This window comes from Dermochelys coriacea, chromosome 1 (genome assembly GCF_009764565.3).
Source record: "Dermochelys coriacea isolate rDerCor1 chromosome 1, rDerCor1.pri.v4, whole genome shotgun sequence".
Taxonomy (NCBI): domain Eukaryota; kingdom Metazoa; phylum Chordata; order Testudines; family Dermochelyidae; genus Dermochelys; species Dermochelys coriacea.
The window spans coordinates 345,282,144-345,306,049 of NC_050068.2; the positions used below are offsets into that span (position 1 = coordinate 345,282,144).

Here is a 23,906-nt window from a genome sequence, read left to right on the forward strand (position 1 = left end):
GGCCCTAGCGAGATTCTTCTAGTACTTTCCTGCATATAAACGTCTGTTCTCTGTCCTCTGGAATGAACCACTGTGAAAACAGTCCAACAGATTAACTCAAATTTGGGTTTTTGAGTGTAGGAGGGGACTAGATCTCTGCTTAGTACTACTGCCCCTGGGGAGGGAGCTGTCCACCTCTGAAGCTCAGACAGGGCTCGGCTTGGCAGAATTGGATGGGCTGCTTGTTTGTAATTGGGACGATTAATATTGATTTTTATTTCTGTGTGGTTTTTTTTCTATTTGTAACTATGGTCGAGTTCAGGATCCTGACACAAGGAAGAAAGGAGAGCAGCAGAATACAGACCCTGGTCTTCAGAAAAACAGACTTTGACTCCCTCAGGGAACTGATGGGCAGGATCCCCTGGGAGGCTAATATGAGGGGGAAATGAGTTGAGGCGAGCTGGCTGTATATTAAAGAAGCCTTACTGAGGGCACAGGAACAAACCATCCCAATGTGCAGAAAGAATAGCATATGGCAGGCGACCAGCTTGGTTTAACAGAGAAATCTTTAGGAAGTTTAAACACAAAAAGGAAGCTTGCAAGAAGTGGAAACTTGGACAGATGACTAGGGAGGACTATAAAAATATTGCTCGAGGAAGCAGGGATGTAATCAGGAAGGCCAAAGCACAACGGGTTGCAGCTAGCAAGGGATGTGAAGGGTAACAAGAACGGTTTCTACAGGTATGTTAGGAACAAGAAAGTAGTCAGGGAAAGTGTGGGACCCTTACTGAATGGGGGAGGCAACCTAGTGACAGATGATGTGGAAAAAGCTGACGTACTGAATGCTTTTTTTGCCTCGGTCTTCACAGACGAGGCCAACTCCCACACTACTGCATTGGACAGCACCGTATGGGGAGGAGGTGAGCAGCCCTCAGTGGAGAAAGAACAGGTTAAGGACTATTTAGAAAAGCTGGACATGCACAAGTCCCTGGGGCCGGATGCACTGCATCCAAGGGTGCTGAGGGAGTTGGCTGATGTGATTGCAGAACCACTGGCCATTATCTTTGAAAACTCATGGCGATTGGGGGAGGTCCTGAACAATTGGAAAAAGGCAAATACAGTGCCCATCTTTAAAAAAGGGAAGGAGAATCTGGGGAACTACAGACTGGTCAGCCTCACTTCAGTCCCCAGAGAAATCATGGAGCAGGTCCTCAATGAATCCATTTTGAAGCACTTGGAGGAGAGGAAGGTGATCAGAAACAATCAACATAGATTCACCAAGGGCAAGTCATGCCTGACCAACCTGACAGCCTTCTATGATGAGATAACTAACTCTGTGGATATGGGGAAAGTGGTGGACATGATATACCTTGACTTTAGCAAAGCTTTTGACACGGTCTCCCACAGTATCCTTGCCAGCAAGTTAAAGAAGTATGGGTTGGATGAATGGACTATAAGGTGGATAGAAAGCTGGCTAGATAGTTGGGCTCTGTCATAACCATACAGCTAAGGGTAGCATAAAATCCATCCTTTACCTGTAAGGGGTTAAGAAGCTCAAATAATCTGGCTGGCACCTGACCAAAAGGATCAATAAGAAAAGAAGATACTTTCAAATCTGGGGAGGAGGTTTTGTTCGTGCTCTCTTTGTTGTACTCGCTCGGGACAGAGACAGGGATCAGGCAGGAAAAAAACATCTCCTAAAACTGTACCTGAAATAAGCATCTAAGATTACAAAAATTAAAGATTACAAGTAAAGTAAAGCAAGGAAATGCGTTAGATTATCTTTTGTTTTAGCTTGTGAATTTTCCGTATGCTAAGAGGGAGGTTTGTTCCTGTTTTTGGAACTTTGAAGTTGAGCCTAGAGGGGAATCCTCTGTGTTTCAAATCTTTTTATTACCCTGTAAAATTACCTTCCATCCTAATTTTACAGAGGTGCTTCTTTTAACTTTTTCTTTATAATAAAGTTCTTCTTTTAAGAACCTGATTGATTTTAGTGTCCTAAAGATAAAGGGTCTGGTCTGTACTTTTATTAAAGGCAATTGGTTAGTATATTATTCTCAAGTCTCCCCAGGAAATGGGGTGAAGAGGCTTGGGGAAATATTTTGGGGAAACAGGGACTCCAAGTGGCCCTTTTTCCTGGATGTTTGTCTAAATCACTTGGTGGTGGCAGCAATACCGTCCAAGGACAAAGAAAGGAATTTGTGCCTTGGGGAAGTTTTAATCTAAGCTGGTAGAAATAAGCTTAGGGGGGTTTTCATGCGGGTCCCCACATCTGTATCCCAGAGTTCAGAGTGGGGAGGGAACCCTGACAGGCTCATTGGGCAGTGATCAATGGCTCAACATCTAGTTGGCAGCCAATATCAAGCGGAGTGCCCCAGGGGTCGGTCCTGGGGCAGGTTTTGTTCAACATCTTCATTAATGATGTCAATGATGGGATGGACTGCACCCTCAGCAAGTTCTCGGATGACACTAAGCTGGGGGGAGAGATAGATACACTGGACAGTAGGGATAGGGTCCTGAGTGACCTAGACATATTGGAGGATTAGGCCAAAAGAAATCTGATGAGGTTCAACAAGGAGAAATGCAGAATCCTGAACTTCAGACGGAAGAACCCCATGCATTGCTACAGGCTGGGGACTGACCAGCTAAGTGGCAGTTCTGCAGAAAAGAACTTGGGGATTACAGTGGATGAGAAGCTGGGTATGAGTCAACAGTGTGCCCTTGTTGCCAAGAAGGCTAAAGGCATATTCGGCTGCATTAGTATGAGAACTGCCAGCAGATCGAGGGAAGTGATTATTCCTCTCTATTTGGCACAGGTGAGTCCACACCTGGAGTATTGCATCCAGTTTTTGGGACCCCCATTACAGAAAGGATGTGGACAAATTGGAGAGTCCAGCAGAGAGCAACGAAAATGATCACGGGCTGGGGCACATGACTTATGAGGAGAGGCTGAGGGAACTGGGCTTGTTTAGTCTGCAGAAGAGAACAGTGTGGGGGGATTTGATAGCAGCCTTCAACTACCTGAAAGGAGGTTCCAAAGAGGATGGAGCTCGGCTGTTCTCAGTGGTGGCAGATGACAGAGCAAGGAGCAATGGTCTCAAGCTGCAGTGGGGGAGGTCTAGGTTGGATATTAGGAAAAACTGTTTCACTAGGAGGGTGGTGAAGCACTAGAATGGGTTACCTAGGGAGATGGTGGAATCTCCATCATTAGAGGTTTTTAAGGCCCAGCTTGACAAAGCCCTAGCTAGGATGTTTAGTTGGTGCTGATCCTGCTTTGAGCAGGAAGTTGGACTAGATGACCTCCTGAGGTCTCTTCCAACCCTAATCTTCTATGATTCTATGATTCTATTTTAATTTTCACAGATGTGGGAAATTCAGGGAGTAGTTAGGGCAATGCTGACAGCGGGGCCCAAGACACCCACACGCTGGGAGGTGGCGGCGGGGGCTGGAGGTGGGGGGTGGGCTGTCGGCCTGGCATAGCTAAGCTGAGACCCCTGGCCAGGCCTGTGAGTATGGAGATGAGCTCCCAGCTGGTTAGTGGCTTCACCAGGTGATGACCCCTGTGCTCCCAGCTGGTGAGTGAGCGAGCAGCGAGGGAGCCATGAGAGCAGGGCTGCTGCAGGGGATGCCCTGCACGGCTGATGACACTGGATCCCTGCAGGCGTGAGGTGTGGGGAGTGGCAGAGCAGAGACACCCCAGCTGAGGAGGAGGCCATCCCACTGCTGAACAGCTCCTGCCTGGAGATGGCCCCCGCACGCTCGGCCGCTGAGTGAGTGGGGCCATGACAGTGGGGCCGCAGAGGGTGCCCTGCAGGGCCACGAGGCTGGTGGTGTGGGGGAGCCTGCGCTTGCTGGTTGTTCTCAATGGATATTCTTCTTCCTCAATTTTGATGTGTCAGGTGAAATTGACATTTACCAGTAATGCGTTTACTTTATTGTCTCCAACTTGTATGACCCACTGGATCATTCCTCAGCCGATGCGTTTCAGTTAACACTGCCCCTCCGCCCCCCAAATGCTATGCAGAACAAGTAGTGTCCACAGGAAGGTGTGACAGGTTGGAGGGGAGAGGAGGCAGAACCCTTCCTTGCTTTAGACACTTGAAGACGCAGTGCTTGGTGGATTAAACTAGACATGGCGGGTGTGAATCCAATTGAACAAAGCATCCCCAGTTGACCAATCCAAGTCCTCCTGGCTGCCTGCCCTGCCATCTCCACCTGCTGCTCCCTATCCCCATTCCCCATAGCTACCTCCAGCATTCTCTGGCCATGCCTTCCACGCTCATGGGTCCAACCTTGGTGGATCATGGACCCCCTCCCAGCTTATGGTTCGGATCCTCCTCTATCCACCCCTGCATATACTCTGGCTTATCTACCCATGCTCATCACCATGGAATTGCAGCAGCTGGGCCCTAACAGGCTGAGAAATTGGTTACTGGAGAGGCTTTTAAACCATGTACCCTACAACCAAACTAGGCTGGCTGTTACAGAACTCACCAGTTTCACTTTCTCCCATCACAGTCCGACCATAGCTAGGTGAGTTCTTAGTACATATGTTTCTTAGGAACCCATTGATGTAGTATCCAAACATATCAGAAATGCATGTAGTAGAGAATCCTGGTAGGTGAAATGGCCAAGTCCTTACTGAGTCTTTACTCAGTTTTCACTTGGCCCTTATGCAGCCAACCACTTACTTCTGACCTCAAGCAAAGGGCAGGTAAAACTGGAGGAAAAGCTGACCTTGTGGAACAGCTCAGAAATTTCCCACTGTTGCAGCTAGCCCTGGTACGGCTTAAACAAAAGCAGGGCTGGCTCGTATGACTGTGCACTTCTGATCCGTGCTGGGTGGAGTGTATCAGTCTTGCCAGTGTGCATCTCACGCGCTCTTAGCCAAGGGAAAGAAATGACTCTCCTCCCTTCTGCATGCTCCCCGCCTTCTTAGGAGAAAGAGCTTTACAATTAATTATTTCTTTAAAGAAAACCATGCAAAATCAGTCAGGGTAATAAACCTGGCCCCTTGGCTTATGTCTGTGGCAGAGGACAATGCACTGGGCACATAAACCCTGTTTTATGGGACTGGTTTCATAAGGCTGCAGAATTACACCAGCGCCCTGGCATGCTGTCACTGTCTGCCCCCCAGTCACTCATTAACTCATCAAGGGAGAAGAGACCAACTCTGGGCAGCCTTTAGCACTGAACTCTTCCAGGGAGCCCTGGGCTTGGCTAGGCTGTGGAGCTAATCACCTTGCTCAGGATTTTTTTGTTTTCGTCATTGCTGGTTTGGGATCGTGCTCATTAATAATCGTTTTAGCATCTGAACAGCCTGTAACGAATCCATGTGCTGCAGACGGCAAAGGCAATTACAGAAATAACATAATTAGGGTTATGCAATAGCATTCCGAATCCTGCACGCTGAGAAGGAAGAAGCATGCAACAGGGAGTTCGGTATCTGACAGACCTGGCACTGGTAGATCAGAGAAGGTCTGGAGAAAAGCTTGGTAATGAACTAGCAGCAAATTGGAGCAATTCAAGCCCACAAAGTTGTTTTATCTGTCGAATCATATGCAGATGGACTAAGGGGTTGTTTTGGTCTGCTGGTAGGCATCACAGCTGCTTAAGTTTATGTATTAGCTCTCTCAGCTGGGTACCCCCACAAGCCTCTGTTACACCAGACTGGTCTGATTGCAAAGAGAGCCTAGGTTCAAGGCAAGAATCTCAGCGTCTAATTGGGATATGAAATATTTAGTCTTATAGTTGAACAGATAGTCCTGACTCCAAATGAAGCTCAACTCATCTTCAGATCAATAGATCTGCTATTAATGGCTTGTAACTGGTGTTCTACCTTTGCAGGCAGCCTCTCGTATCTTGATTTTTTATGGCTTTTTCTGCTCCTTACCCTCTCAGAGGGGAACTGGTGAGGCTATTGTGCCAAAGGATGGTAAGTCTTCAGCCAGCCTTGCTGTAAGGACAGCTAATCCTACAGTGAATGCCCCGACCTCCTCAAGGCAGGAGAAAGGAACTAACATCTGCTCATTAAAGACCCTTTGAGGGCCATATATTGTACACTTGCAAATACAGTCTGGCCCCCCTTTCCACTGTTCCATCTCAGCTGCCTGCCCATGCTCCCATCTCCACTGCTCCACCAGCATCTCTGTAAGCTCCCTGCTCTGCCCAGCCCAGCCCAGCCCACACACGCTTCCGGCAGGCATCCTACAGTCCAAAGCCAATGAGCATTTGAGGAGGTCTGCAAAAAGGAAGAAATGGGGCGAGGAAGGACAGGGCAAGCAGCACAGGGAGGCACCCCGTTCCAGCCTGCCGTTGAATAGATGAACCCAGAGATTTAATTTTAAGCGGCTCCCACTCTCTGTTCTCATGTTGGTATCTGTGATGAAAAGATTAGTAGTTTCTAACTGGTGAGCATCACTTCCTGAAAGTAGATCTCAGCTCATCTGAATAACTCCAGCCTTTTGCTGGACGCAGCACGGCCTAGTGGGTATAGCCCTGGAACTTAGGAGAAATAGGTTCTAGTCCCTGTTCTGCCACTGGCCTGCTTGTTGATCTTTAGCAAGTCACTTCCCCATTCCATGCCTCAGTTTCCCCATCTGTAACAATGGGAATAATGATACTGATCTCATTTGAGATCTACAGGTAATAAGAGCTGGTTGTTATTATTATTATTTCTATTGACAAGCCCCCTCCCTAGTGATCAGTTACATTTTGAGCCCACTCTGTGCCAGGGCAAGAGCTAGAAACTCACTGTTGTTTAAAATGGAAACTGAAATTTCCAGCAGTCCTTTGATCTCTCTTCTGAACTCCTTGGAGTTGATGAATCACCTTGGTGTTACTATTTAAAGTCTCAATAATTTTTATAATTAGAGTTTATTAAGCGAATAAGTTTTTGTTGCACTAGGTCAGTCCATTTCATAACTAGCTCTCTTTTCTGGCTGTAAAATGGCCAGGAGCAGTTAGTCAGCTTTTCAAACTCTGTTGAACACCTGGATTTTAGGGTATCAATTCAGGAACCCCTTGTCCAAGTCACTTCAAACATGGCAGAAAAATTGTCTCTTGGCCCCAGACTCAATCCACCGATGTTGAGACTTGTATTTCTTTGATGGCAGAATTTGGAAGGGGTAAGAGCATGTCTAAAATAAAGCTCATAAATTTCACTTCACCATTTACTCAGAGTAGTTACTGCTACTGCACAGTAAGGGCCTGAGGAGGAGCATCAGGGCTTTCCAGGGGTGAGAGGGAAGCACTTGATCTTTTCTTTGTGCCACCACGTGTATCTTAAATGCTTAATGCAATGCCTGGGCATAAGATGGAAATGGGTCTTTTGTCCCACTGTCCCCTTTTGGTTCCCTGCATTCCTGCCTTCACGCCACAGGCTTCTGTGTGGAAATGATTTATTGATTGGGACGAATGCAATTAAGTCGTGTTAATGAAGTTCAAACAAGTGTTATCATAAATTTGGCAGCGTAGAGAGAAACGAAAGGTCAGCCACAGTCCTTTGTCATATTTCCAGCACGCTAGTGAATGCTAATGAGTCGGTTCCAGTCAGAACACACTCCCCTTCTCAGTGCTCTGGGATTACATTAAGTGTTCCCAAAGCCCCAGGATTTCTAGGCTCAAAGGGGCAACATTGGCACTGAAGCAAACTTGAAAAGGTTCTGATCTCAGCTCTGCTGATGTAAATCCAGGGTGACTCCAGTGAAGCCTACGGCATTACACCAGTGTAGGTGAGATCGGCAACAGACCCACTCTCTCCTCTGCCCTTCTCCTTCTGTCCAGCTGCAGAGAAAGGAAGAGCTCCAATCAGATGACAGCAGCACATCTTGGGTCTTGAAAAGCTACCTGTCACTCTAGAACCACAGGTTGAGTATTGCCGGTTCACACACACACATACACACACACACACACACAAATGGACCTGGTTGTCTTTTCCTGTGTTCTCTGTCTCTTCCTCCTGCCCCATCCTACCTTCACCTTTTGTGCCAGAGATGCCCAAGCTCTGGCTGGCTCTAGCTAGTTTTCTCTGCATGTTTTCACTCAGAGGTGGCCTCAGGTACAGAGACTGAATCCAGAACACAGCTCTTCCAAAACTCAGGGCTGTTCAGATCGGGGTTCTGGTTAGAGCTCAGCTCCACGTCCAGCAGCACTGAAACGTAGAATTCCATTTAAACCAAATTCCCCATGGGCCCAGAAAAGCAAGCTGGGCATATGTCAGGGTCTGAACCTGCTTTTGTTCCCTCCCATCCTGCATCCACAGCCCAAGCTCTGCATGGGTAGTATTTTGCCTGGATGTTCATCCATACCCAGGACTTACTTTCACCAGGTGCTACTGGATGTTCTGCTTGAAACATGTACCATGTACTCCTGGGGGAATTCCGTGCCACTGCACATACATATAATTCATGTGTCGTGCATACTTTTAATTGTTTCTGCAGAAAATAGTTTTTGCTAGAAAGTTGCTGCACTTCTGTCTTTTGCCCACCAGAGGGCACTGTGGCACTGGACCAGAGAAGCTCTTCCGGCCAGCCCAAGCTACCACAGGGAAGAGAAAGAACCTGCAGTGCCTTCTTCACAGCACCTGTCAGGCCATGTCAGAAGACAGACAGCGTGGGGCACATGGGGCTGCGGGGTTGTGTGTGTGTGTGTTTGTGTGTGACAGATGGGTTCATAAGGGCTAGTGCGGGAAGATAGATTGGGCTGGAACTGAATGGGAGTGGAGGCTCAGGGTCAGAGGGGGAAAGAGGGTGCAGGGACACATGAGGAAATGGGGGTGGCTGAATGGGGGCACAGAGACACATGGGGACGGGGTGTGCAGGGACACATGGGGATGAGGGGAGGGGACTGGCTGAGGTGGTGCAGGGCCACATGGAGGGGGGAGTGGGTGTCTGAGTGGGGATGGAGGGACACATGGGGACAGGGAATGCAAGGACACATGGGGACAGGGTGGAGGGGACTGGCTGAGGGGGTGCAGAGACACATGGGGATGGGGGGAGTGGGTGTCTGAGTGGGGATGGAGGGACACCAGGGGACAAGGGCAGTTGTGCCTGACTGAATGGGAAAGGCTATGGGTCAGCCAGGGTCTGAGTGGAGGAAGCTCCCTAACAATCTCTCCCCACCCTCCCAAAAAACCTGTTCCATACTTTTCCCACCCACACCCAACAACCCTCCAAATTCACTCCCAGGCTCCTTTCCAGCAATTACTTTCCTCTCCCTCAGCTCCTCTGTTACCCCTGACTCCCCCAAGCCTTTGCACTGCTTCTGAGGGATGTAGGAAATATGGTTCTGTATTGTAGTTTAAATGAATTATCACTCAGAGTGCTGTATTAATATGCCAGTAAGGAATCTATTTGTCAAAAAACATTTCCTGAATCTTTTTTGCTGTCTGTATTGTTACAAAAAGAAAAGGAGTACTTGTGGCACCTTAGAGACTAACAAATTTTTCCACTCTATACGGCTAAATTCAGTGCCTTGCATAATGACAGGTTTCAGAGTAGCAGCCGTGTTAGTCTGTATTCGCAAAAAGAAAAGGAGTACTTGTGGCAAATTTGTTAGTCTCTAAGGTGCCACAAGTACTCCTTTTCTTTTTGCGAATACTGACTAACACGGCTGCTACTCTGAAACCTGTCATTATGCAAGGCACTGAATTTAGCCGTATAGAGTGGAAGAAATTTGTTAGTCTCTAAGGTGCCACAAGTACTCCTTTTCTTTTTGCGAATACAGACTAACACGGCTGCTACTCTGTATTGTTACAGATATACTTGCTGATGGGTATTTTGAAATAAATTACCACAATAATTGAAACTGGTGTGATTATATTGTGTTATTATGACAAGTAAAAATATGCAGAATTTTTAATTTTTTTGGTGCTGAATTTTTAATTTTTTGACGCAGAATTCTCCCAGGAGTAACTATGGCAGCTACCCTGCTTTGATGTCTTTTGAGCACTGGTACATACTCCAAGGAGAGACACCAGCAGCTACAAGTAGATGGCTTGGAACACAGGAGTGTCTGGGATGGGCTAACTAAGTTAGCATTAATTTTAGACAGATGCATACTAAGACAGATACCTTGCTTTTGTGCTAGAGTTCCTTCAGATAGATATTGTCACCAAGCACCCATGCACAATCACTTTTAGCTCTAATGTTGCTATACAGGACAATTCATCTGATTTCAGGTTCCTTCTGGCAAACTCCGTAGCAATCCAGAAACTCTCTGGCTGTGACTCCAGTTATCTTAGCATTGACTCCTGCCCTGTCTTTAAAACCCAACTGTCTTAGAATCAAAGAATCATAGAATATCAGGGTTGGAAGGGACCTCAGGAGGTCATCTAGTCCAACCCTCTGCTCAAAGCAGGACCAATCCCCAACTAAATCATCCCAGCCAGGACTTTGTCAAGTCTGACCTTAAAAACCTCAAAGGAAGGAGATTCCACCACCTTCCTAGGTAACGCATTCCCGTGCTTCACCACCCTCCTAGTGAAAATTTTTTTCCTAATATCCAACCTAAACCTCCCCCACTGCAACTTGAGACCATTACTCCTTGTTCTGTCATCTGCTACCACTGAGAACAGTCTAGATCCATCTTCTTTGGAACCCCTTTCAGTGGTGATTCTGTCAGCGATGATGACTACTGTTTTAACTGGAATAACTCCCACCCTACCTGGTTGTAAAAAAGTAGCAAGGAATTCATTAGGAGTTGGGTGCAAATCAGTCCTATCTTCCATCCTTAACACAGCCATCACCCTAGCATCTAGGCACTGCTTGCTGGTTTCTCTGAGATGGAAGCAACAACCATCCCCATTCCAGGTGCGTTGTGCATCTCAGAGCCAGGCACTTGCATTTCAGAAAAGAGAAGGGGGCAAAATTGACATTGATATTCACAGACTCACAACCTGCTTTGGGCTTCAGCCAATACAGCAGCAAGGAACCTTGCAAAAATTTTGTACACCATTAAAAATTACCCCAGCAGCTCCTGGGTCTGTTGCAGATAAAAGCTGGAGATATTAACTAGTAGCAGGAGCTTTGATGCACTTGATTTATGAATGCAAACTCATGCAGTTGATCTGGGAAAGCTTCCAGGAAAGAGTAACACGTACTGCTGGGGATCATCCTTCCACAGGATCCAGTTTTAATGAATGCAAGACTGGTATAAGTCCTGAAGACTGAAGCTATCTATTTATCCAGAAAAGAGGGACAGGACTGGGACAAGCTCCCCATACCCCCCTTCCCACCAAAGTGTCCTCACCCCACAACCCGAAGGACAGAGACACCTCTAGGGAAGGGGAGGGACTTTGGTCACCATGACCCTTTCAATCCTTGGACCTATCAGCTGACTGCTAATGAGAGTGACAGTACAAGTTGCAGTGGAGGGTATGAGCTAGGTATCTGTCCACTGAAACCAACGTCCCATTTCACACAGACCACCAAAGAGCTACCAGATCATAACATCTTTGGGTCGCGAATGACCTGAATGCACAATCCACAAATAAATATCTCCATATCTCATTCCCAGTGTCTAGATAGAGCTTGTTCCCAAGCCCTTTACAAATAAGAAAACTTGGGCACAGTATAAAAAATAGGTCATAATTAAGTAAGGTAGCTTCTAAGTGCCTGATTGGTTGCTAAGAAACTACATTCGTAAAAAATGGAAGTGTCTAAACCGCTGAGAAAAATAATCATCTGAACAAATCAGTAACCGACAGTAGCTGCATTTGAAAGGATTTCATTTAACTCTGACTACAGCATATAAACCTTTAACCAGCTTTAACCTTTCGCTGATGTATCAGAATGACTAACCCACTCCATTAAAAGAAATATACTATGATATAAACAGGTATATCTACAATAACAAAGAATTCATATAAACCGGTGTGGTGTGTGATCAGCTGCAGACAATATCTATCTATCCAGCCAGCTGAATAATTGTTTAAAACTGTGCACAGTTTATATGAACTCTCTGATGTTAACCGTGGCTCCATGTTTAATGTTCAGCAAGCATTTTCTAGCTGTGTATTTCCAAAACCTGTCAGTAATGCCTATCAAACGTGGGGATATTGGAAAACAAACTATGCATTAAATTCTACAAAGCTTCCTCAAGCAAACTCCCATTGAAGTCCACAGAGCTTTGCCAGAGCGAGTCCCGCAAGATCTAGCCCTCTATTATTAAGATGAAAAGAAAGATCTTACATTAACTGGGCACAAAGCACTGACTGACCCATGCAGATAGGAATTGGGATAGTGCATAGTCCACTGCATAGAAGCGAGTATGCATGTGGGGGAGATTATGGTTACTGTGTCTGGGCAATCCCCTGCTCTGTCAGATAATGTCTGGAGATCCAAAGTAGCCAGTCCCTTTGCTCTTCAGGGTTTCGTCCAAAGCACCCAACTCACGGTCATCTGCATGGAAATCTATTTGCCTCAGAAGGTAAACAAGGCAGCTCAGCCAGGATTTGCACTGTTGGCTCTTCAGTGTGTAGAGATTCCAAACCCAATGCTCAGAACATGGAGCCGTCCTTCCCGGACAGGATGGCTGGACTCAACCCCCCTCAGTCACACTATCTGTCACCCTCAGTCTCCACACACCAGTTCCTCTGCAAGAGAAATTACACCTGAAAACAACCTCAGCGTATTCCTCTCACTGCCATGTCCGTGTTTGGCGTGAGGCATATCGAGCTAAATGGCCCAGATGGATCTTTCCGTCGGGTCTTAACCCAAATTAAATAGCCAAGCGCTACAGCCGTCTAGTGCAACTCCGTTACCAGCGGCAAAACATGGGATGCCAACCTGTAGCCTCTGCCCACAGAGCGGGCCCACATTGTACAGCTATGGCTCATGCCAACCCGTCTCCTCAGTGTAGGACTCACCTTTCCACCCAGTTCTTGTAGCTGGGGATGTCCTTGGCATACAGAAGCTTGTTGGAAGGGGAGTCTTTGCCCAGACGGTGCTCTGAGGTTGAACAGGAGTCCATGAAGGTCTGAGCCACCACTGAGAGGCAGGCATCTGTGATGCTGTTCTTGTGGATGTCGAATACAAACTGGGGGTTTTTGATCATGTTGACCCAGAACCGTAGTGGCAAGCTGCAGGGAGGAAGGCAGAAGTGGAAGAAGACGGTTCAGAGTCAGGGTGTTGTTTCACAGGCGATCTCACTACAATAACAACAGGATTGGAGCATGTGACTGGGAGGCAGGATTTCTGGCTCTGCAACTGGTATACAATGGCTCACATTCATCCCTGATGGGACTCTACTCAAGTCAAGGGAGTCACTCCAAAGTTGGCTTTGGTCCAGGGCATCCTTAGATCATGCCCAGAGGGCCAGATCTGGACACCTTTACTCACCTAGAGTAGCATCTTACTCTGCAAGGAGCCCCATTGAAATCAATGGAACTAGTTGGGCTGGCCCAATTGGCCCCTTACCCTCTCTATGGTTCCTATTAAGGTCTGTAAAATGGGGATAATACTTATCTGCCTCGCAAGGGTGTTGGGATGAGACCTGACCACTAATCACTCCACCCTATGTGGCTAGAAGAGGTCATATACCTGCAAAGCCTTAGTATTATTAATGCTAGTAGGTGGGAAGCAGAATCTAGCTTTTCGGTCTCAGCAATATCTGGGGTGGACATGGACATATAATACTATAAACTGAGGAGCTGGGATTTAGCTTCACAACTATAACTCCGTGCACCAGTTGATACCGTAATGGCATGTAACCACCCTGTGCCATCCTGCACTGCTGGACCCCCAGCCAGCCCCCAGTTCCTGCAGGCTGGGCACTACACAGCTCTGCATTTATAACTAGCAGATGAATTCCTGCTATCAGAGCCCACCCACTGGATCTCCATCTCCAGAGTTTTAGCAAGTCTAATTTGAAAAGTCTCCAGGACTGGGGCTTCTAGCACTTCCTGGAGGGAGATTATTTCACACTAACAGATCATCACCACAGTGGGTTTATCCTAACAGCCAACTTACATTTTCCTTTCCTTAATTTTATCCCATTGCTTCTAGTTGTCCTGTTTCCATAATACCATCCTAAACAATTCACCTCTATCATGGGCATCTACACCCTGCAGATACAAGCAGGCAGTGTTAATACATCCTTCTTGGCTACTTCACCACCCGATCTTCCTCACGGACTCCTCTGGAGCAAAGAAACTTGTGGGTTGAACATCAGAAAAAAGCTTCCCGAGGGAAGCGCCTGAAGCCCAGTTGCTGGAGATATTTGAAACTAGAACTGAGGAAGCACTGGGAGAGTAGGGGCCTGTGCTAGCTCCTGGCAATAACAGCATGCAGGGGGAGAAGGAGCTGGGGAAGATGGCCTGGAAAAGGTCTTTTGCATCTCTAATTTTTCTGATGCTAAGCTCCAGCCAGCCACAGGTAATGGGGAGTGCTGGCTGGGAATGATGAGACCTGTGAAGTGACTTGGAGTTAATTTAATTTGATTGAGAAGAGATCATTTCTTCCTCCACCCTTCCCCCATTAAATAAACCTCCTGCTCATTTAGTCTGAGTGGCTGCAATCAGCCTTAGATTAGCGCCACAGATAATGTTAATAATATGCTAATGTTTCATTAGCTGAAAGCCTCTTTGATGCATGGGGTTTCTTTTTTTATTTCAGGGCACTGTGCCGACCTGCCAGTCAGCATGGCTGGTAAAAGGAGAAAACTCATCAGCTGGGAGTCCTGTGGTTCTCCTCTGCTGTGCCTTTTATAGTCCCTCGTATTTACACAGAAGGAGGGAGAGAAAGAGTCCCCAGGGGACTCTTTCCAAAAGGGAGACTACAGAGGATAAAAGCAGCAGGGATCCTTCTCTCTCGAGATCTCAGTCCCCTGTCTCTATTCCAATACATGCAACAAGAGTGGGGAGGGAGCTTTGCCTAGCGGTTGGAGCAGAGTCAGGTTCTACTTAACTCTGTCCTCACTCGGTGCTCATGTGGCCCCATCACCATTTGTGCATCTCGAGACCCTTAATGGCGCGATCCCCACAGCACCCCTGTGAATTACTGTGATCCCTTTCACAGAAGGAGAAACAGAGGCACAGAGACTCAGGGTATGTCTATCCTGTCATCACAGGGTGTGATCTCAGCTTGAGCAGACACCTGTGCTAGCTTTCATCGAGCTCAGGCAGGTACCAGGGCAATGAAGCTGCAGCAATACGAGCTAGCTGCGTGAGTAATTACTTAGGGTCCTGGGTGGCTATACAGCCCGCACCAAACCTCAATTAAATCCAGCTCAGGTACGTCTCCTGGGTCTGCAATCACACCCCCTGAGAGCAGTAGAGATACACCAAAAGTGATTTCCCCCAGATGACACCAGAGCTGGGAGATGAACCCAGGTGCCCTGCAGCCCAGGGCAGTGCCTTGCCCACAAGCTCATCCTCCCTGAACATCAGAACCCCAAACCCTTTCCCCACCGCCTGGGACCCGGAGCTGGAGGGATCACACTTACCAGTTGCTCTTCCAGGTGTGCCGCACGTGGGGGTCATGGATGTTGTGCTTGTCCGCCTGCTCATCCAGGAAATCAAACATGTACTTGATGGCCAGGGGCAGGGCGCTGCCACGATGTGCCGTGCTGAAGATCGTCTCAAAGAGGTCGTCGACAAACTTTTGCAAAGTGCCCTGTAGGATCAGGGGAGGAGGAAGAAGAGAGTGAGACACTGACCCGCGGCTCTGATGTCCTCCCTGGGAAATTTCAGTGAGATACATGAGATGGAGGCATTGCCAGGGTGGCTCAGAAGTGTGCTGCTAGACTGTTCCCTGCAGTTCACGGGTTCAGCTCTGGAAGTAGCGACTGAGAGCTGGTGCCATCTGACAGTTATGCAGTGGGAAATAAGCTAGAGCTTTAAACCCTGTTGTCAGGCACATGCATGACTGGGATCCCCCTCGGCCTTGAACCCGGATAGCAGCCTCTGCAAGTAGCCATGGACTAAACAGGCCAGGTAAGCTGCCTACCTCTCTCTTCTTAGAGCTTGTCCTTCCGGGTGAGGGCTGAGGTGCAGTGGTGGGGAACACTCAGCGGAGAAAGGGAAGGGTTTGCTCTCCTGTGTTGTTAAATGGGGTCCCCTGTTGGCCACCGGATCACAGAATGCCGTGGGATTTGTGAGCAACATCAGAAACACTGCATATCGCAAAAGGATTGGGAGATTTCAGGTTTGGGGTCAGATCTTCCGCAGGTGTACACTGGTGATACTCCAGTGAGGTCAACCTGCTCCAGTGTGTTGTGGGGATGGGGATGGGAGAGGTGGGCGTTTTGCATGCAAGACAGCCTGACCTGTGCACTGAGCAACAAGTGACTGATCCTGCTCCCATAGGATATTGGCATCCTGTGCACTGGGAGTAGACCCTGAAACTGCATCCATCATGCAGTGCATAAGTGGAAACTGACTTCAATATATGCTAGTATAGAGCTTGATGAGGTTTCCTCACGCTCCTATAGGGGAGAGATCCCAGATCGCCATGCTTAGAAACCAAGGTGATCACTGCCTGATCAGCAAGAACAGGACACCTAATGGTCCAAGGCTTTTAGGCAAAAGATTCCAGTTTTCAGAGGTCAAGAGACTTAGCAGGGTTAAAACCATTCTCAGTTTAACTAAGTATTCCCCCAGGACTGTGCTAGCAGCAATAGCACCTCTTCTCTGTCTCTCAGAGGGGCAAGATGGGGAGAGGAAATTTCTCTTATACTAAGTGCTGGATGAAAAATAGCCTTTCCAGTTTCTTGTTGTGCTGGCTTTCCTGCCTGGCTCACAAGAGAGGGCAGATGGGACAGGCAGAATCTGGAGTTCTGTTTGTGGTCCACCAGTATCTGAGCTGAACACCAAGTATGTTCAGTGGCGGCCAGATCCCCAGCAGGTGTAAATCAGCCTTGCTCCAAGGATGGTTGATTTACATCAGCTGAGGATCTTGCCCCATGGGGGTGCCCCTTTATTTTTATGTTGTGGGACCCATTATGGCACCTAGATGCTATGGGGAGTGGGCACATTCAAAGACAGACAGAGCAATTGCATAGTCTGTGCCCATCGACAGAAGAATAACCGGATTAGGATTTATTATTCAGTTGCTGGGGGTCAGACACCAAAGGCTGTACCACCTGGGGACTGAGCACACAGATGAAACACCAGAGCAGGACTTAAATGTGTTGATGGAATCCCCTGTTCAGCGGACAGACTCAGACTCTGTATGTGCATCCGTGTGTACGCAACTATGGCTGTGCAGACGAAGTCGCCACCACTGAATCTCCACGGGTTGGAGCAATGGTGGACGCTACAGTGTAAAAAGGCCTCAGGCTGGCTTGCCTCTGTATTGTCCAACTCTGCTCTGAATCGGGTTAGATAACACGATGGTTATAAACGCCTGAGCCCTGTCTACACTGCAGCTTCTGCCACTGCTACTGCTGATGGGCTTGCCCCGGGGAGGGCGTGCTGGTTGCCCAGAGGTTCCTGCTGCAGGATGTGGCAGACATGCCAGGTGAGCCTCACTCACTGACAGTTCCTCGTGTGAGCTGTGCTAAGACTGGCCCTCATCATATCCTTTATCCCCAGGCTGGTGGGCAGACTCCTGGGGCCAGAGAAGAGCATGTCCAGCCACCTCTCTAATCAGGGGCAGGGGCACAAAGTCCCTCAGTCAGTGGGGAAGTGCCCCGGTCAGCAGTGCTCTTTAGTTATTCACATCCGTGTAATGCTAACAATGCATGGACGTGCTTTAGGTACCTGCCTATCAACCAGCAGTGCTGCAAACTGCCCAGCCCTGACTCGGGGAAGGAGAGATTTTCGTTTCCATGGATGGAGATCAAACCCCCATCCTTGGCCTCTCTAATGAGACTGCCAACAAGGGGAGAATACCGAATGGGGGATAACTGGCTTGGCAGCAGCACTGCTGGGAAGGATCTGGGAGGTGTGGTCGATCACAACCTCAACATGAGTCAACAATGCAATGCTGTTGCAAGACAAGCACATTGCAATCTTGGGTTGCATTAACAGAGGCATAGCATGTAAGTCACAGGAGGTGATAGTACTTCTCTGCTGGGAGCTGTGTAGCGCCTCAGGCTGGCGACACTGTTCTCCTATTGTGGTCACCAATATATAGAAAGGATTTGTAGAGCAACTGAAAGGATCCAAGAGGGCGAGCAACAAAGATGATCAAAGGGATGGGATGCAGCGCCATCGCACAAAGGATGGAGGAACTGGGTATATTCTAGTTGAAAGAGGGAGAGATTCAACGGGGGACATGATCGCAGTCTTCAACTCCCTGTGAAAGGCTGCCATAAAAAGATGGTGAAAAATTGTTCTCTCTTGCCACAGAGGGCCGGAACAAGGCGGTAACAGGTTCAAACTCCAGCAGAAGCAGATTTAGATTAACTCTCAGGAAACACTTCCTCACTGTAAGAACAGGTAGGCAAATGGAACAGAGCTGCCGGGGAGGTTGTAGAAGCTCCTTTCAACTGGAGGTTTTCAAAGGAGGCTGGATGGCCATCTGTCTGGGACGGCTTAGACCCAACCAATCCTGCATTTGACAGGGGGTCAGACTAGCTGTCTCACGCAGTCCCGTCTAACCCTGGGGTTCTATGAGTCTATGATTCTGCTGGAGATCCTTGTACTAGTAACAAGACTTAAATGCAGCCAACTCCCTTTGCCCAGGCCCTGGAACAGCCACCGGACGTTAATGACTATTGGCCACTGCTGACCCGGGCCCAGATTTCCACTAGCAATGAGGTGGCAAAAGGCTGTGTGGCCCTCTGCTGATCCCCTGAGCCAGCCTGTCACTCCCATGTTCTAGTCTATAGGTTCTTAGTCCGCTCCCATTACTGCAGTATCCAAGGGCCTTCTGGTCATGCATTGCACAATGTGACGAACATCGGTCACGTGGTTTGTTCTCCCCTCCTCTCCATGGTGTGCCTAGTGGAGTGCTAGGGTTTGTTGTATACCTGTACCTGGTCGCTGTATTTGGGTCAGAGGAGGCAGATCAAAGCAGCACGCTCTGCACGGGGAGCAGAAGGTGGGGAGGTTTGGGATGATCCTTAGTTCTTGGGGAAGTTCACTGAGCAGTCTGGGACCAGCCCCAGAAAGCTCTGTCTCCTGCACAGATGAACCTGACCCCGGTGGTGGAGAGTTCTGCTGGACCACAGGAGTGGAGCTGTCAACTACAGTTTTCATTCCAGGGCTTTAAACTCTTTAGATACCCTGGGCCCAGGCTACGGAGCACCTTGAAGATAAGGCCTGAAAACCTGACTGGTTTTCGAGCATCCTGTAGTGGCTGTTTCCGTCCGCAAACGTAGCATCCCCTTGCAGTCCCTGCCAGCAGCATTTGACATGTCAGCAAAATCAATTTGGGTCAATAACTAAGTGCCAGCATTGCATGACACTGAGGTGGGGCTGTGCAGAAGTTTAGTATTTATGGGACAAAAGTTATAGATCTGTCAGGCAATCATCTGCCATGCAGGACTGCGTGGACGATAGCGTGACTGATCGCTGCCGAGGACCAACATGCTCCCCGCAGCCCGTCAGCTCAGGCAGATGCCTGCTGCTCCCCCTGTCAAGCCAGCATGCTCCACTGAGTGCTTCACTCACTCCTTTGTCCATGCATCAGGAAAAATGGCTCCCCCAGCTCTCTGTGAGTAAGTGACATAACCTAAGCTGCGGAGAGGTGTACGTGTTTGTCTCAGCTCCTCCCGCTGAGCTGCCCCTCCAAGATGCATGATGAAGCATTAAATTGGCTGGTATGTCTTCCAGAGCAAGCACCACTGGTGAGACAGCCTGGTGTCTGCATGGACCAGAGGGATGGGGTGGGGAAGTGAGTAATGTTCCCTATGGGTTTGTGGCATAACTCACAGTCCCATTTTGCCAGGCTGGCTTTGTCCTTTGAACATGTCCAGGACGTGCTCCCTAGGCTACCCTTGACCTCTTGAATCACATGTGGTCGGCTCTACAAACAATTCAGGGTATATCCTCAAACCAATCTGCTCCTACCCACATAATTCTGCACACGCAGGGATCCCTATGCAGGAATCCACTGTTAGTAATGCTACCTTTCCTCCCTCGTCCAGGCTCACAGCCTCGCTGCTGTCTTTGGCTGCTCCCTCTCCCGCCCCAGTCTTTCACTAAACTCTTCACTCATCTCACCAGAAGCCACCCTTTCTTCACTAACCCATTGTCCGCGCCTTCATCGCCTCCCACCTTGACTATTGTAACCTGCTTCTTCCTGGTCTCCCCCTTCTCACCTCTCCTCAATCCAGCTGACCCAAACCATTGCTCCCAGAGCCAACTTCCTCTCCCGTCACTCGGAACATGTTATCTCCCCGCCTTCTGGAATCCTCCACTGACTGGCTCCTAAATTCAAGCTCTTCTCACTTTCTATTGCGCTCTTCCCACGTACTTCCCAAGCTTCTCCCTTTACCCTCCCTTAACTTCACACCTTCTCTCATGCTTCCCCTTACACTTCGAACAGTCTTTCCTCTCTTGCCCATGAAGAGTCCCATCTCCTCCTTCAACCCCTTTGAAGTCCTCTTCTCTGAAGTCCCACTGCTGTTCTCCAGCATTATACCTTGGTGGCTAGCAGCCTGGTCAGGTAGATCTCAGACACCATCTTGCTGCCCCGGTCGCCCTCTTTTTGGTCTCCATGCTCATGATTCTTGACTAGATGCCACATCTTGACTCCGCTCTCCAGGTCAGGTGTGATCATGGGTGTGCGGGAGCGCAGGCTGTCCGGGCTGCCTGTGTAACGAATCATGTTTTCTGGAACACAAAGCCACAGCCTTACTCAAGAGTCAATTCTCCACCTTCAAGAAGAGGTGGCCACATTAGGGGGGTAAATGTGAGTTCCCAGGGAAATACTCTGCAGTCGTGTCTGCTTTAAAAATGGAAATCTACTACCAAATTCCCCACAACGGCTGCCTTAGCTGTACCTGCAACATTCGCACACATCTAGAAGTTCCTAGGCAACTGAGCAGATACATGGAAAAACTTTCCTACAATAAGAAAAGGAGGACTTGTGGCACCTTAGCGACTAACAAATTTATTTGAGCATAAGCTTTCGTGAGCTACAGCTCACTTCATCGGATGCATTCAGTGGAAAATTCAGTGGGGAGATGATTTATATACACAGAGAACATGAAACAATGGGTGTTATCATACACACTGTAAGGAGAATGATCGCTTAAGATGAGCTATTGCCAGCAGGAGGGGGGGGGGAGGAAGAAAACCTTTTGTAGTGATAATCAAGGTGGGCCATTTCCAGCTGTTGACAAGAACGTCTGAGGAACAGTGGGGGGTGGGAGAGGGGAAATAACATGGGGAAATAGTTTTACTTTGTGTAATGACTCATCCACTCCCAGTCTCTATTCAAGCCTAAATTAATTGTATCCAGTTTGCAAATTAATTCCAATTCAGCAGTCTCTCGTTGGAGTCTGTTTTTGAAATTTTTTTGTTGAAGAAAAGCCACTCTTAGGTCTGTAATTGAGTGACAAGAGAGATTGAAGTGTTCTCCAACTGGTTTTTGAATGTTATAATTCTTGACGTCTGATTTGTGTCCATTCATTCTTTTACGTAGAGACTGTCCAGTTTGGCCAATGTACATGGCAGAGGGGCATTGCTGGCACATGATGGCATATATCACATTGGTAGATGCTCAGGTGAACGAGCATCTGATAGTGTGGCTGATGTGATTAGGCCCTATGATTGTGTCCCCTGAATAGATAGGTGGACAGAGTGCTTTTGCTTTTTGCGAATACAGACTAACAAGGCTACTACTCTGAAACCTTTCCTACAATGAGTTCAGTTAGCCTGGGAAAGGATCTCCCGGGGGAAAGGATGGGAGCCTCATCCCATGGCACAACGACGGACAGGCTGGACGAGACACTAGTACATTTAGAAAAGGGGATGTTCCAGCACTGGTGATGGGTACACATGTTGCTGCTGTGATTCAGGGCAGGCAGCCAATACTGGAAATGGGTTCCTTCGTGTGTAATCGGAGCAGGATCCTGAGAACCCACAACTCCCATTGGCTCCAGCAGAAGCTGCAGGTGCTGAACAGCCATCTGGGCTAGGCCCAAAGAGCTTCACAATCCAAGAGCTTGTCTTTCGGTGTGTGCTGGGCTTGGTACACACAATGGATAATGACCTCTCCCCTCAGCCATTTGCTCCTTCCTTCCCTCAATCCACCCCATTCACTACCCACCACTGTGTCATTCCCTCCTCCAAAGGGGGCTGCTCAGCTCATTGCACCCCAAACCTGCCCATGTGGATGGCATGATGCCCCATTGAAAGCCACCTCCAGCATTACTACTTCCCTTTCCACAGGTCCAGCGTGACAGCCTGGGCAACCCCCCTGGCCCTCCAGCAGTGCTACAAGTTAACTGTATTTCAACTGTAATTAACACCCAGATGGTTCCCCTTTCAGCAGCAGGTTCTGAAGCAGCTTCATTAATTCATTACAGGCCGCCCTGTATTAATTACTGGATGGAATACCCATGTTCCCTCTGGCTGCTGCTCCCTTTACTGCAATTAACAATCACTTCTGACCACCACCTTTTTTCCCCACTCCCTCCTCAGCCCCTCTCCTAAAAATCCAGTAGCACAGAACTCAGGAAATATAACAGTAATGAAACCACCCAAACCCCCTTCTTTGCAAAGGTCACAGTGTCCTTCCAGAATGGCAACAAGGCTGCAAAGAACATGAATATTAATAAGGCCTGGTGCATTGCTAGTGTCCTTGGAGTAAGGGGAAGCGAGTTCCTCTGGACGCTGAGTAACTGTTCTTTCCCCCAAGCTACAGAGGATGACGAGGATCAGACTTACTTTCATATATTTAAAAAGATTGGCTGAGGCAGCTGGATCCAGGGCAGTGGATGGTTTGTATCATTCTCCTGTTGCACTCTGGAAACTCATTTCCCTTTAACCCTCACCTGCTGCTGCACTTCTTGGGCCAGAAGTCCAACCAAGAGGCAGCTACACATGTGGGTGCATCAGTGGCCGGTTGGGAAGGAGAAAAGAGCTGGTCTTGGTGACTCAGGAAAGCTAAGTTCTATTCTGGGTTTTGTAGCAGAATTTCCGTGGGACCCACTTTACCTCCCATGTCACTTAGCCTCAGTCTCCCCACGTATAAAATGGTAATAATGGAATTTGGGCCGCTCAGTAAAGTGCTTAGAGAGCTAACAAGCTTGAGAAGTGCTAACTTTTACTGTTCCAGGTGTAATCTCACCCCGGCCAAAGTCACCTGGATAAAAGAGTGAGCTTCCATAGACACCATTAATTAGAATAATTTAGCCCTTGGATTATCTGGTGCTTTTCATCTTCACTTGCTGTACAAATGCTAGTTGGCTGTGGCATGCTGTTCCCTTTGCAGGTGCTCAACATCTCCCCCATTGTGGCCACCAATATCTCCCCTAACGTACATCAGCAAACAGGCCCTTACCATACTTGCTAGCAGAAGTCCTTGAGACAGTGGAGTTGTTGACAGCATTGTAGGCAGTAACCTGCTTAGAGACTAATGCTACCACGGATCCATCTGGCACCTGCGGAGGAAAGAGAACTTACCAATAAGCCTCCTAGAGCTGGCCAAAAAGTGCATCCGATAACATAAAGGAAACCCAGCCAGTGAAACCTGAGCGATCAATCACTATCCCTACTGGAAGGATCTCATTATTAGTTACTTACAACCCACCCCTGCAAACCCTTCCTCATGGGAGTAGGGCCAAACCCTGCTCTCCCCCCTCATGACTCCCAGTGCAAATCTGGAATCACTCTGTTCAAGTCAATGGGCCTACTTGGTATGATACTTGGTACTTGGCAGAATCTGGCTCATACAGGGACTGACCTAGAGCCCACTGTAATCAACGGGAGTCCTTCCATTGACTGCAGTGGGCTTTGGAGCAGACCCTTAAAGGGCTACTCCCATGAGCAAGAGTTTGTAGGACAACGACATGGAATTAGGTGAAGAGCC

General features: G+C 48.3%; 1 protein-coding gene across 1 annotated transcript in view; it reads right to left on the reverse strand.

Annotated features, from left to right (window-relative positions):
• PLXNA4 (plexin A4) overlaps nucleotides 1-23,906 on the reverse strand; it is a 600,205-nt gene that overhangs the window by 18,106 nt on the left and 558,193 nt on the right. The window contains exons 26-29 of the mRNA XM_038372558.2: nucleotides 23,379-23,478; nucleotides 20,511-20,701; nucleotides 15,424-15,593; nucleotides 12,848-13,060 (exon numbers count right to left, since the gene is read on the reverse strand). Of these exons, the coding sequence (XP_038228486.1) occupies nucleotides 12,848-13,060; nucleotides 15,424-15,593; nucleotides 20,511-20,701; nucleotides 23,379-23,478 (674 nt within the window). The remainder of the gene's footprint in view (nucleotides 1-12,847; nucleotides 13,061-15,423; nucleotides 15,594-20,510; nucleotides 20,702-23,378; nucleotides 23,479-23,906) is intronic.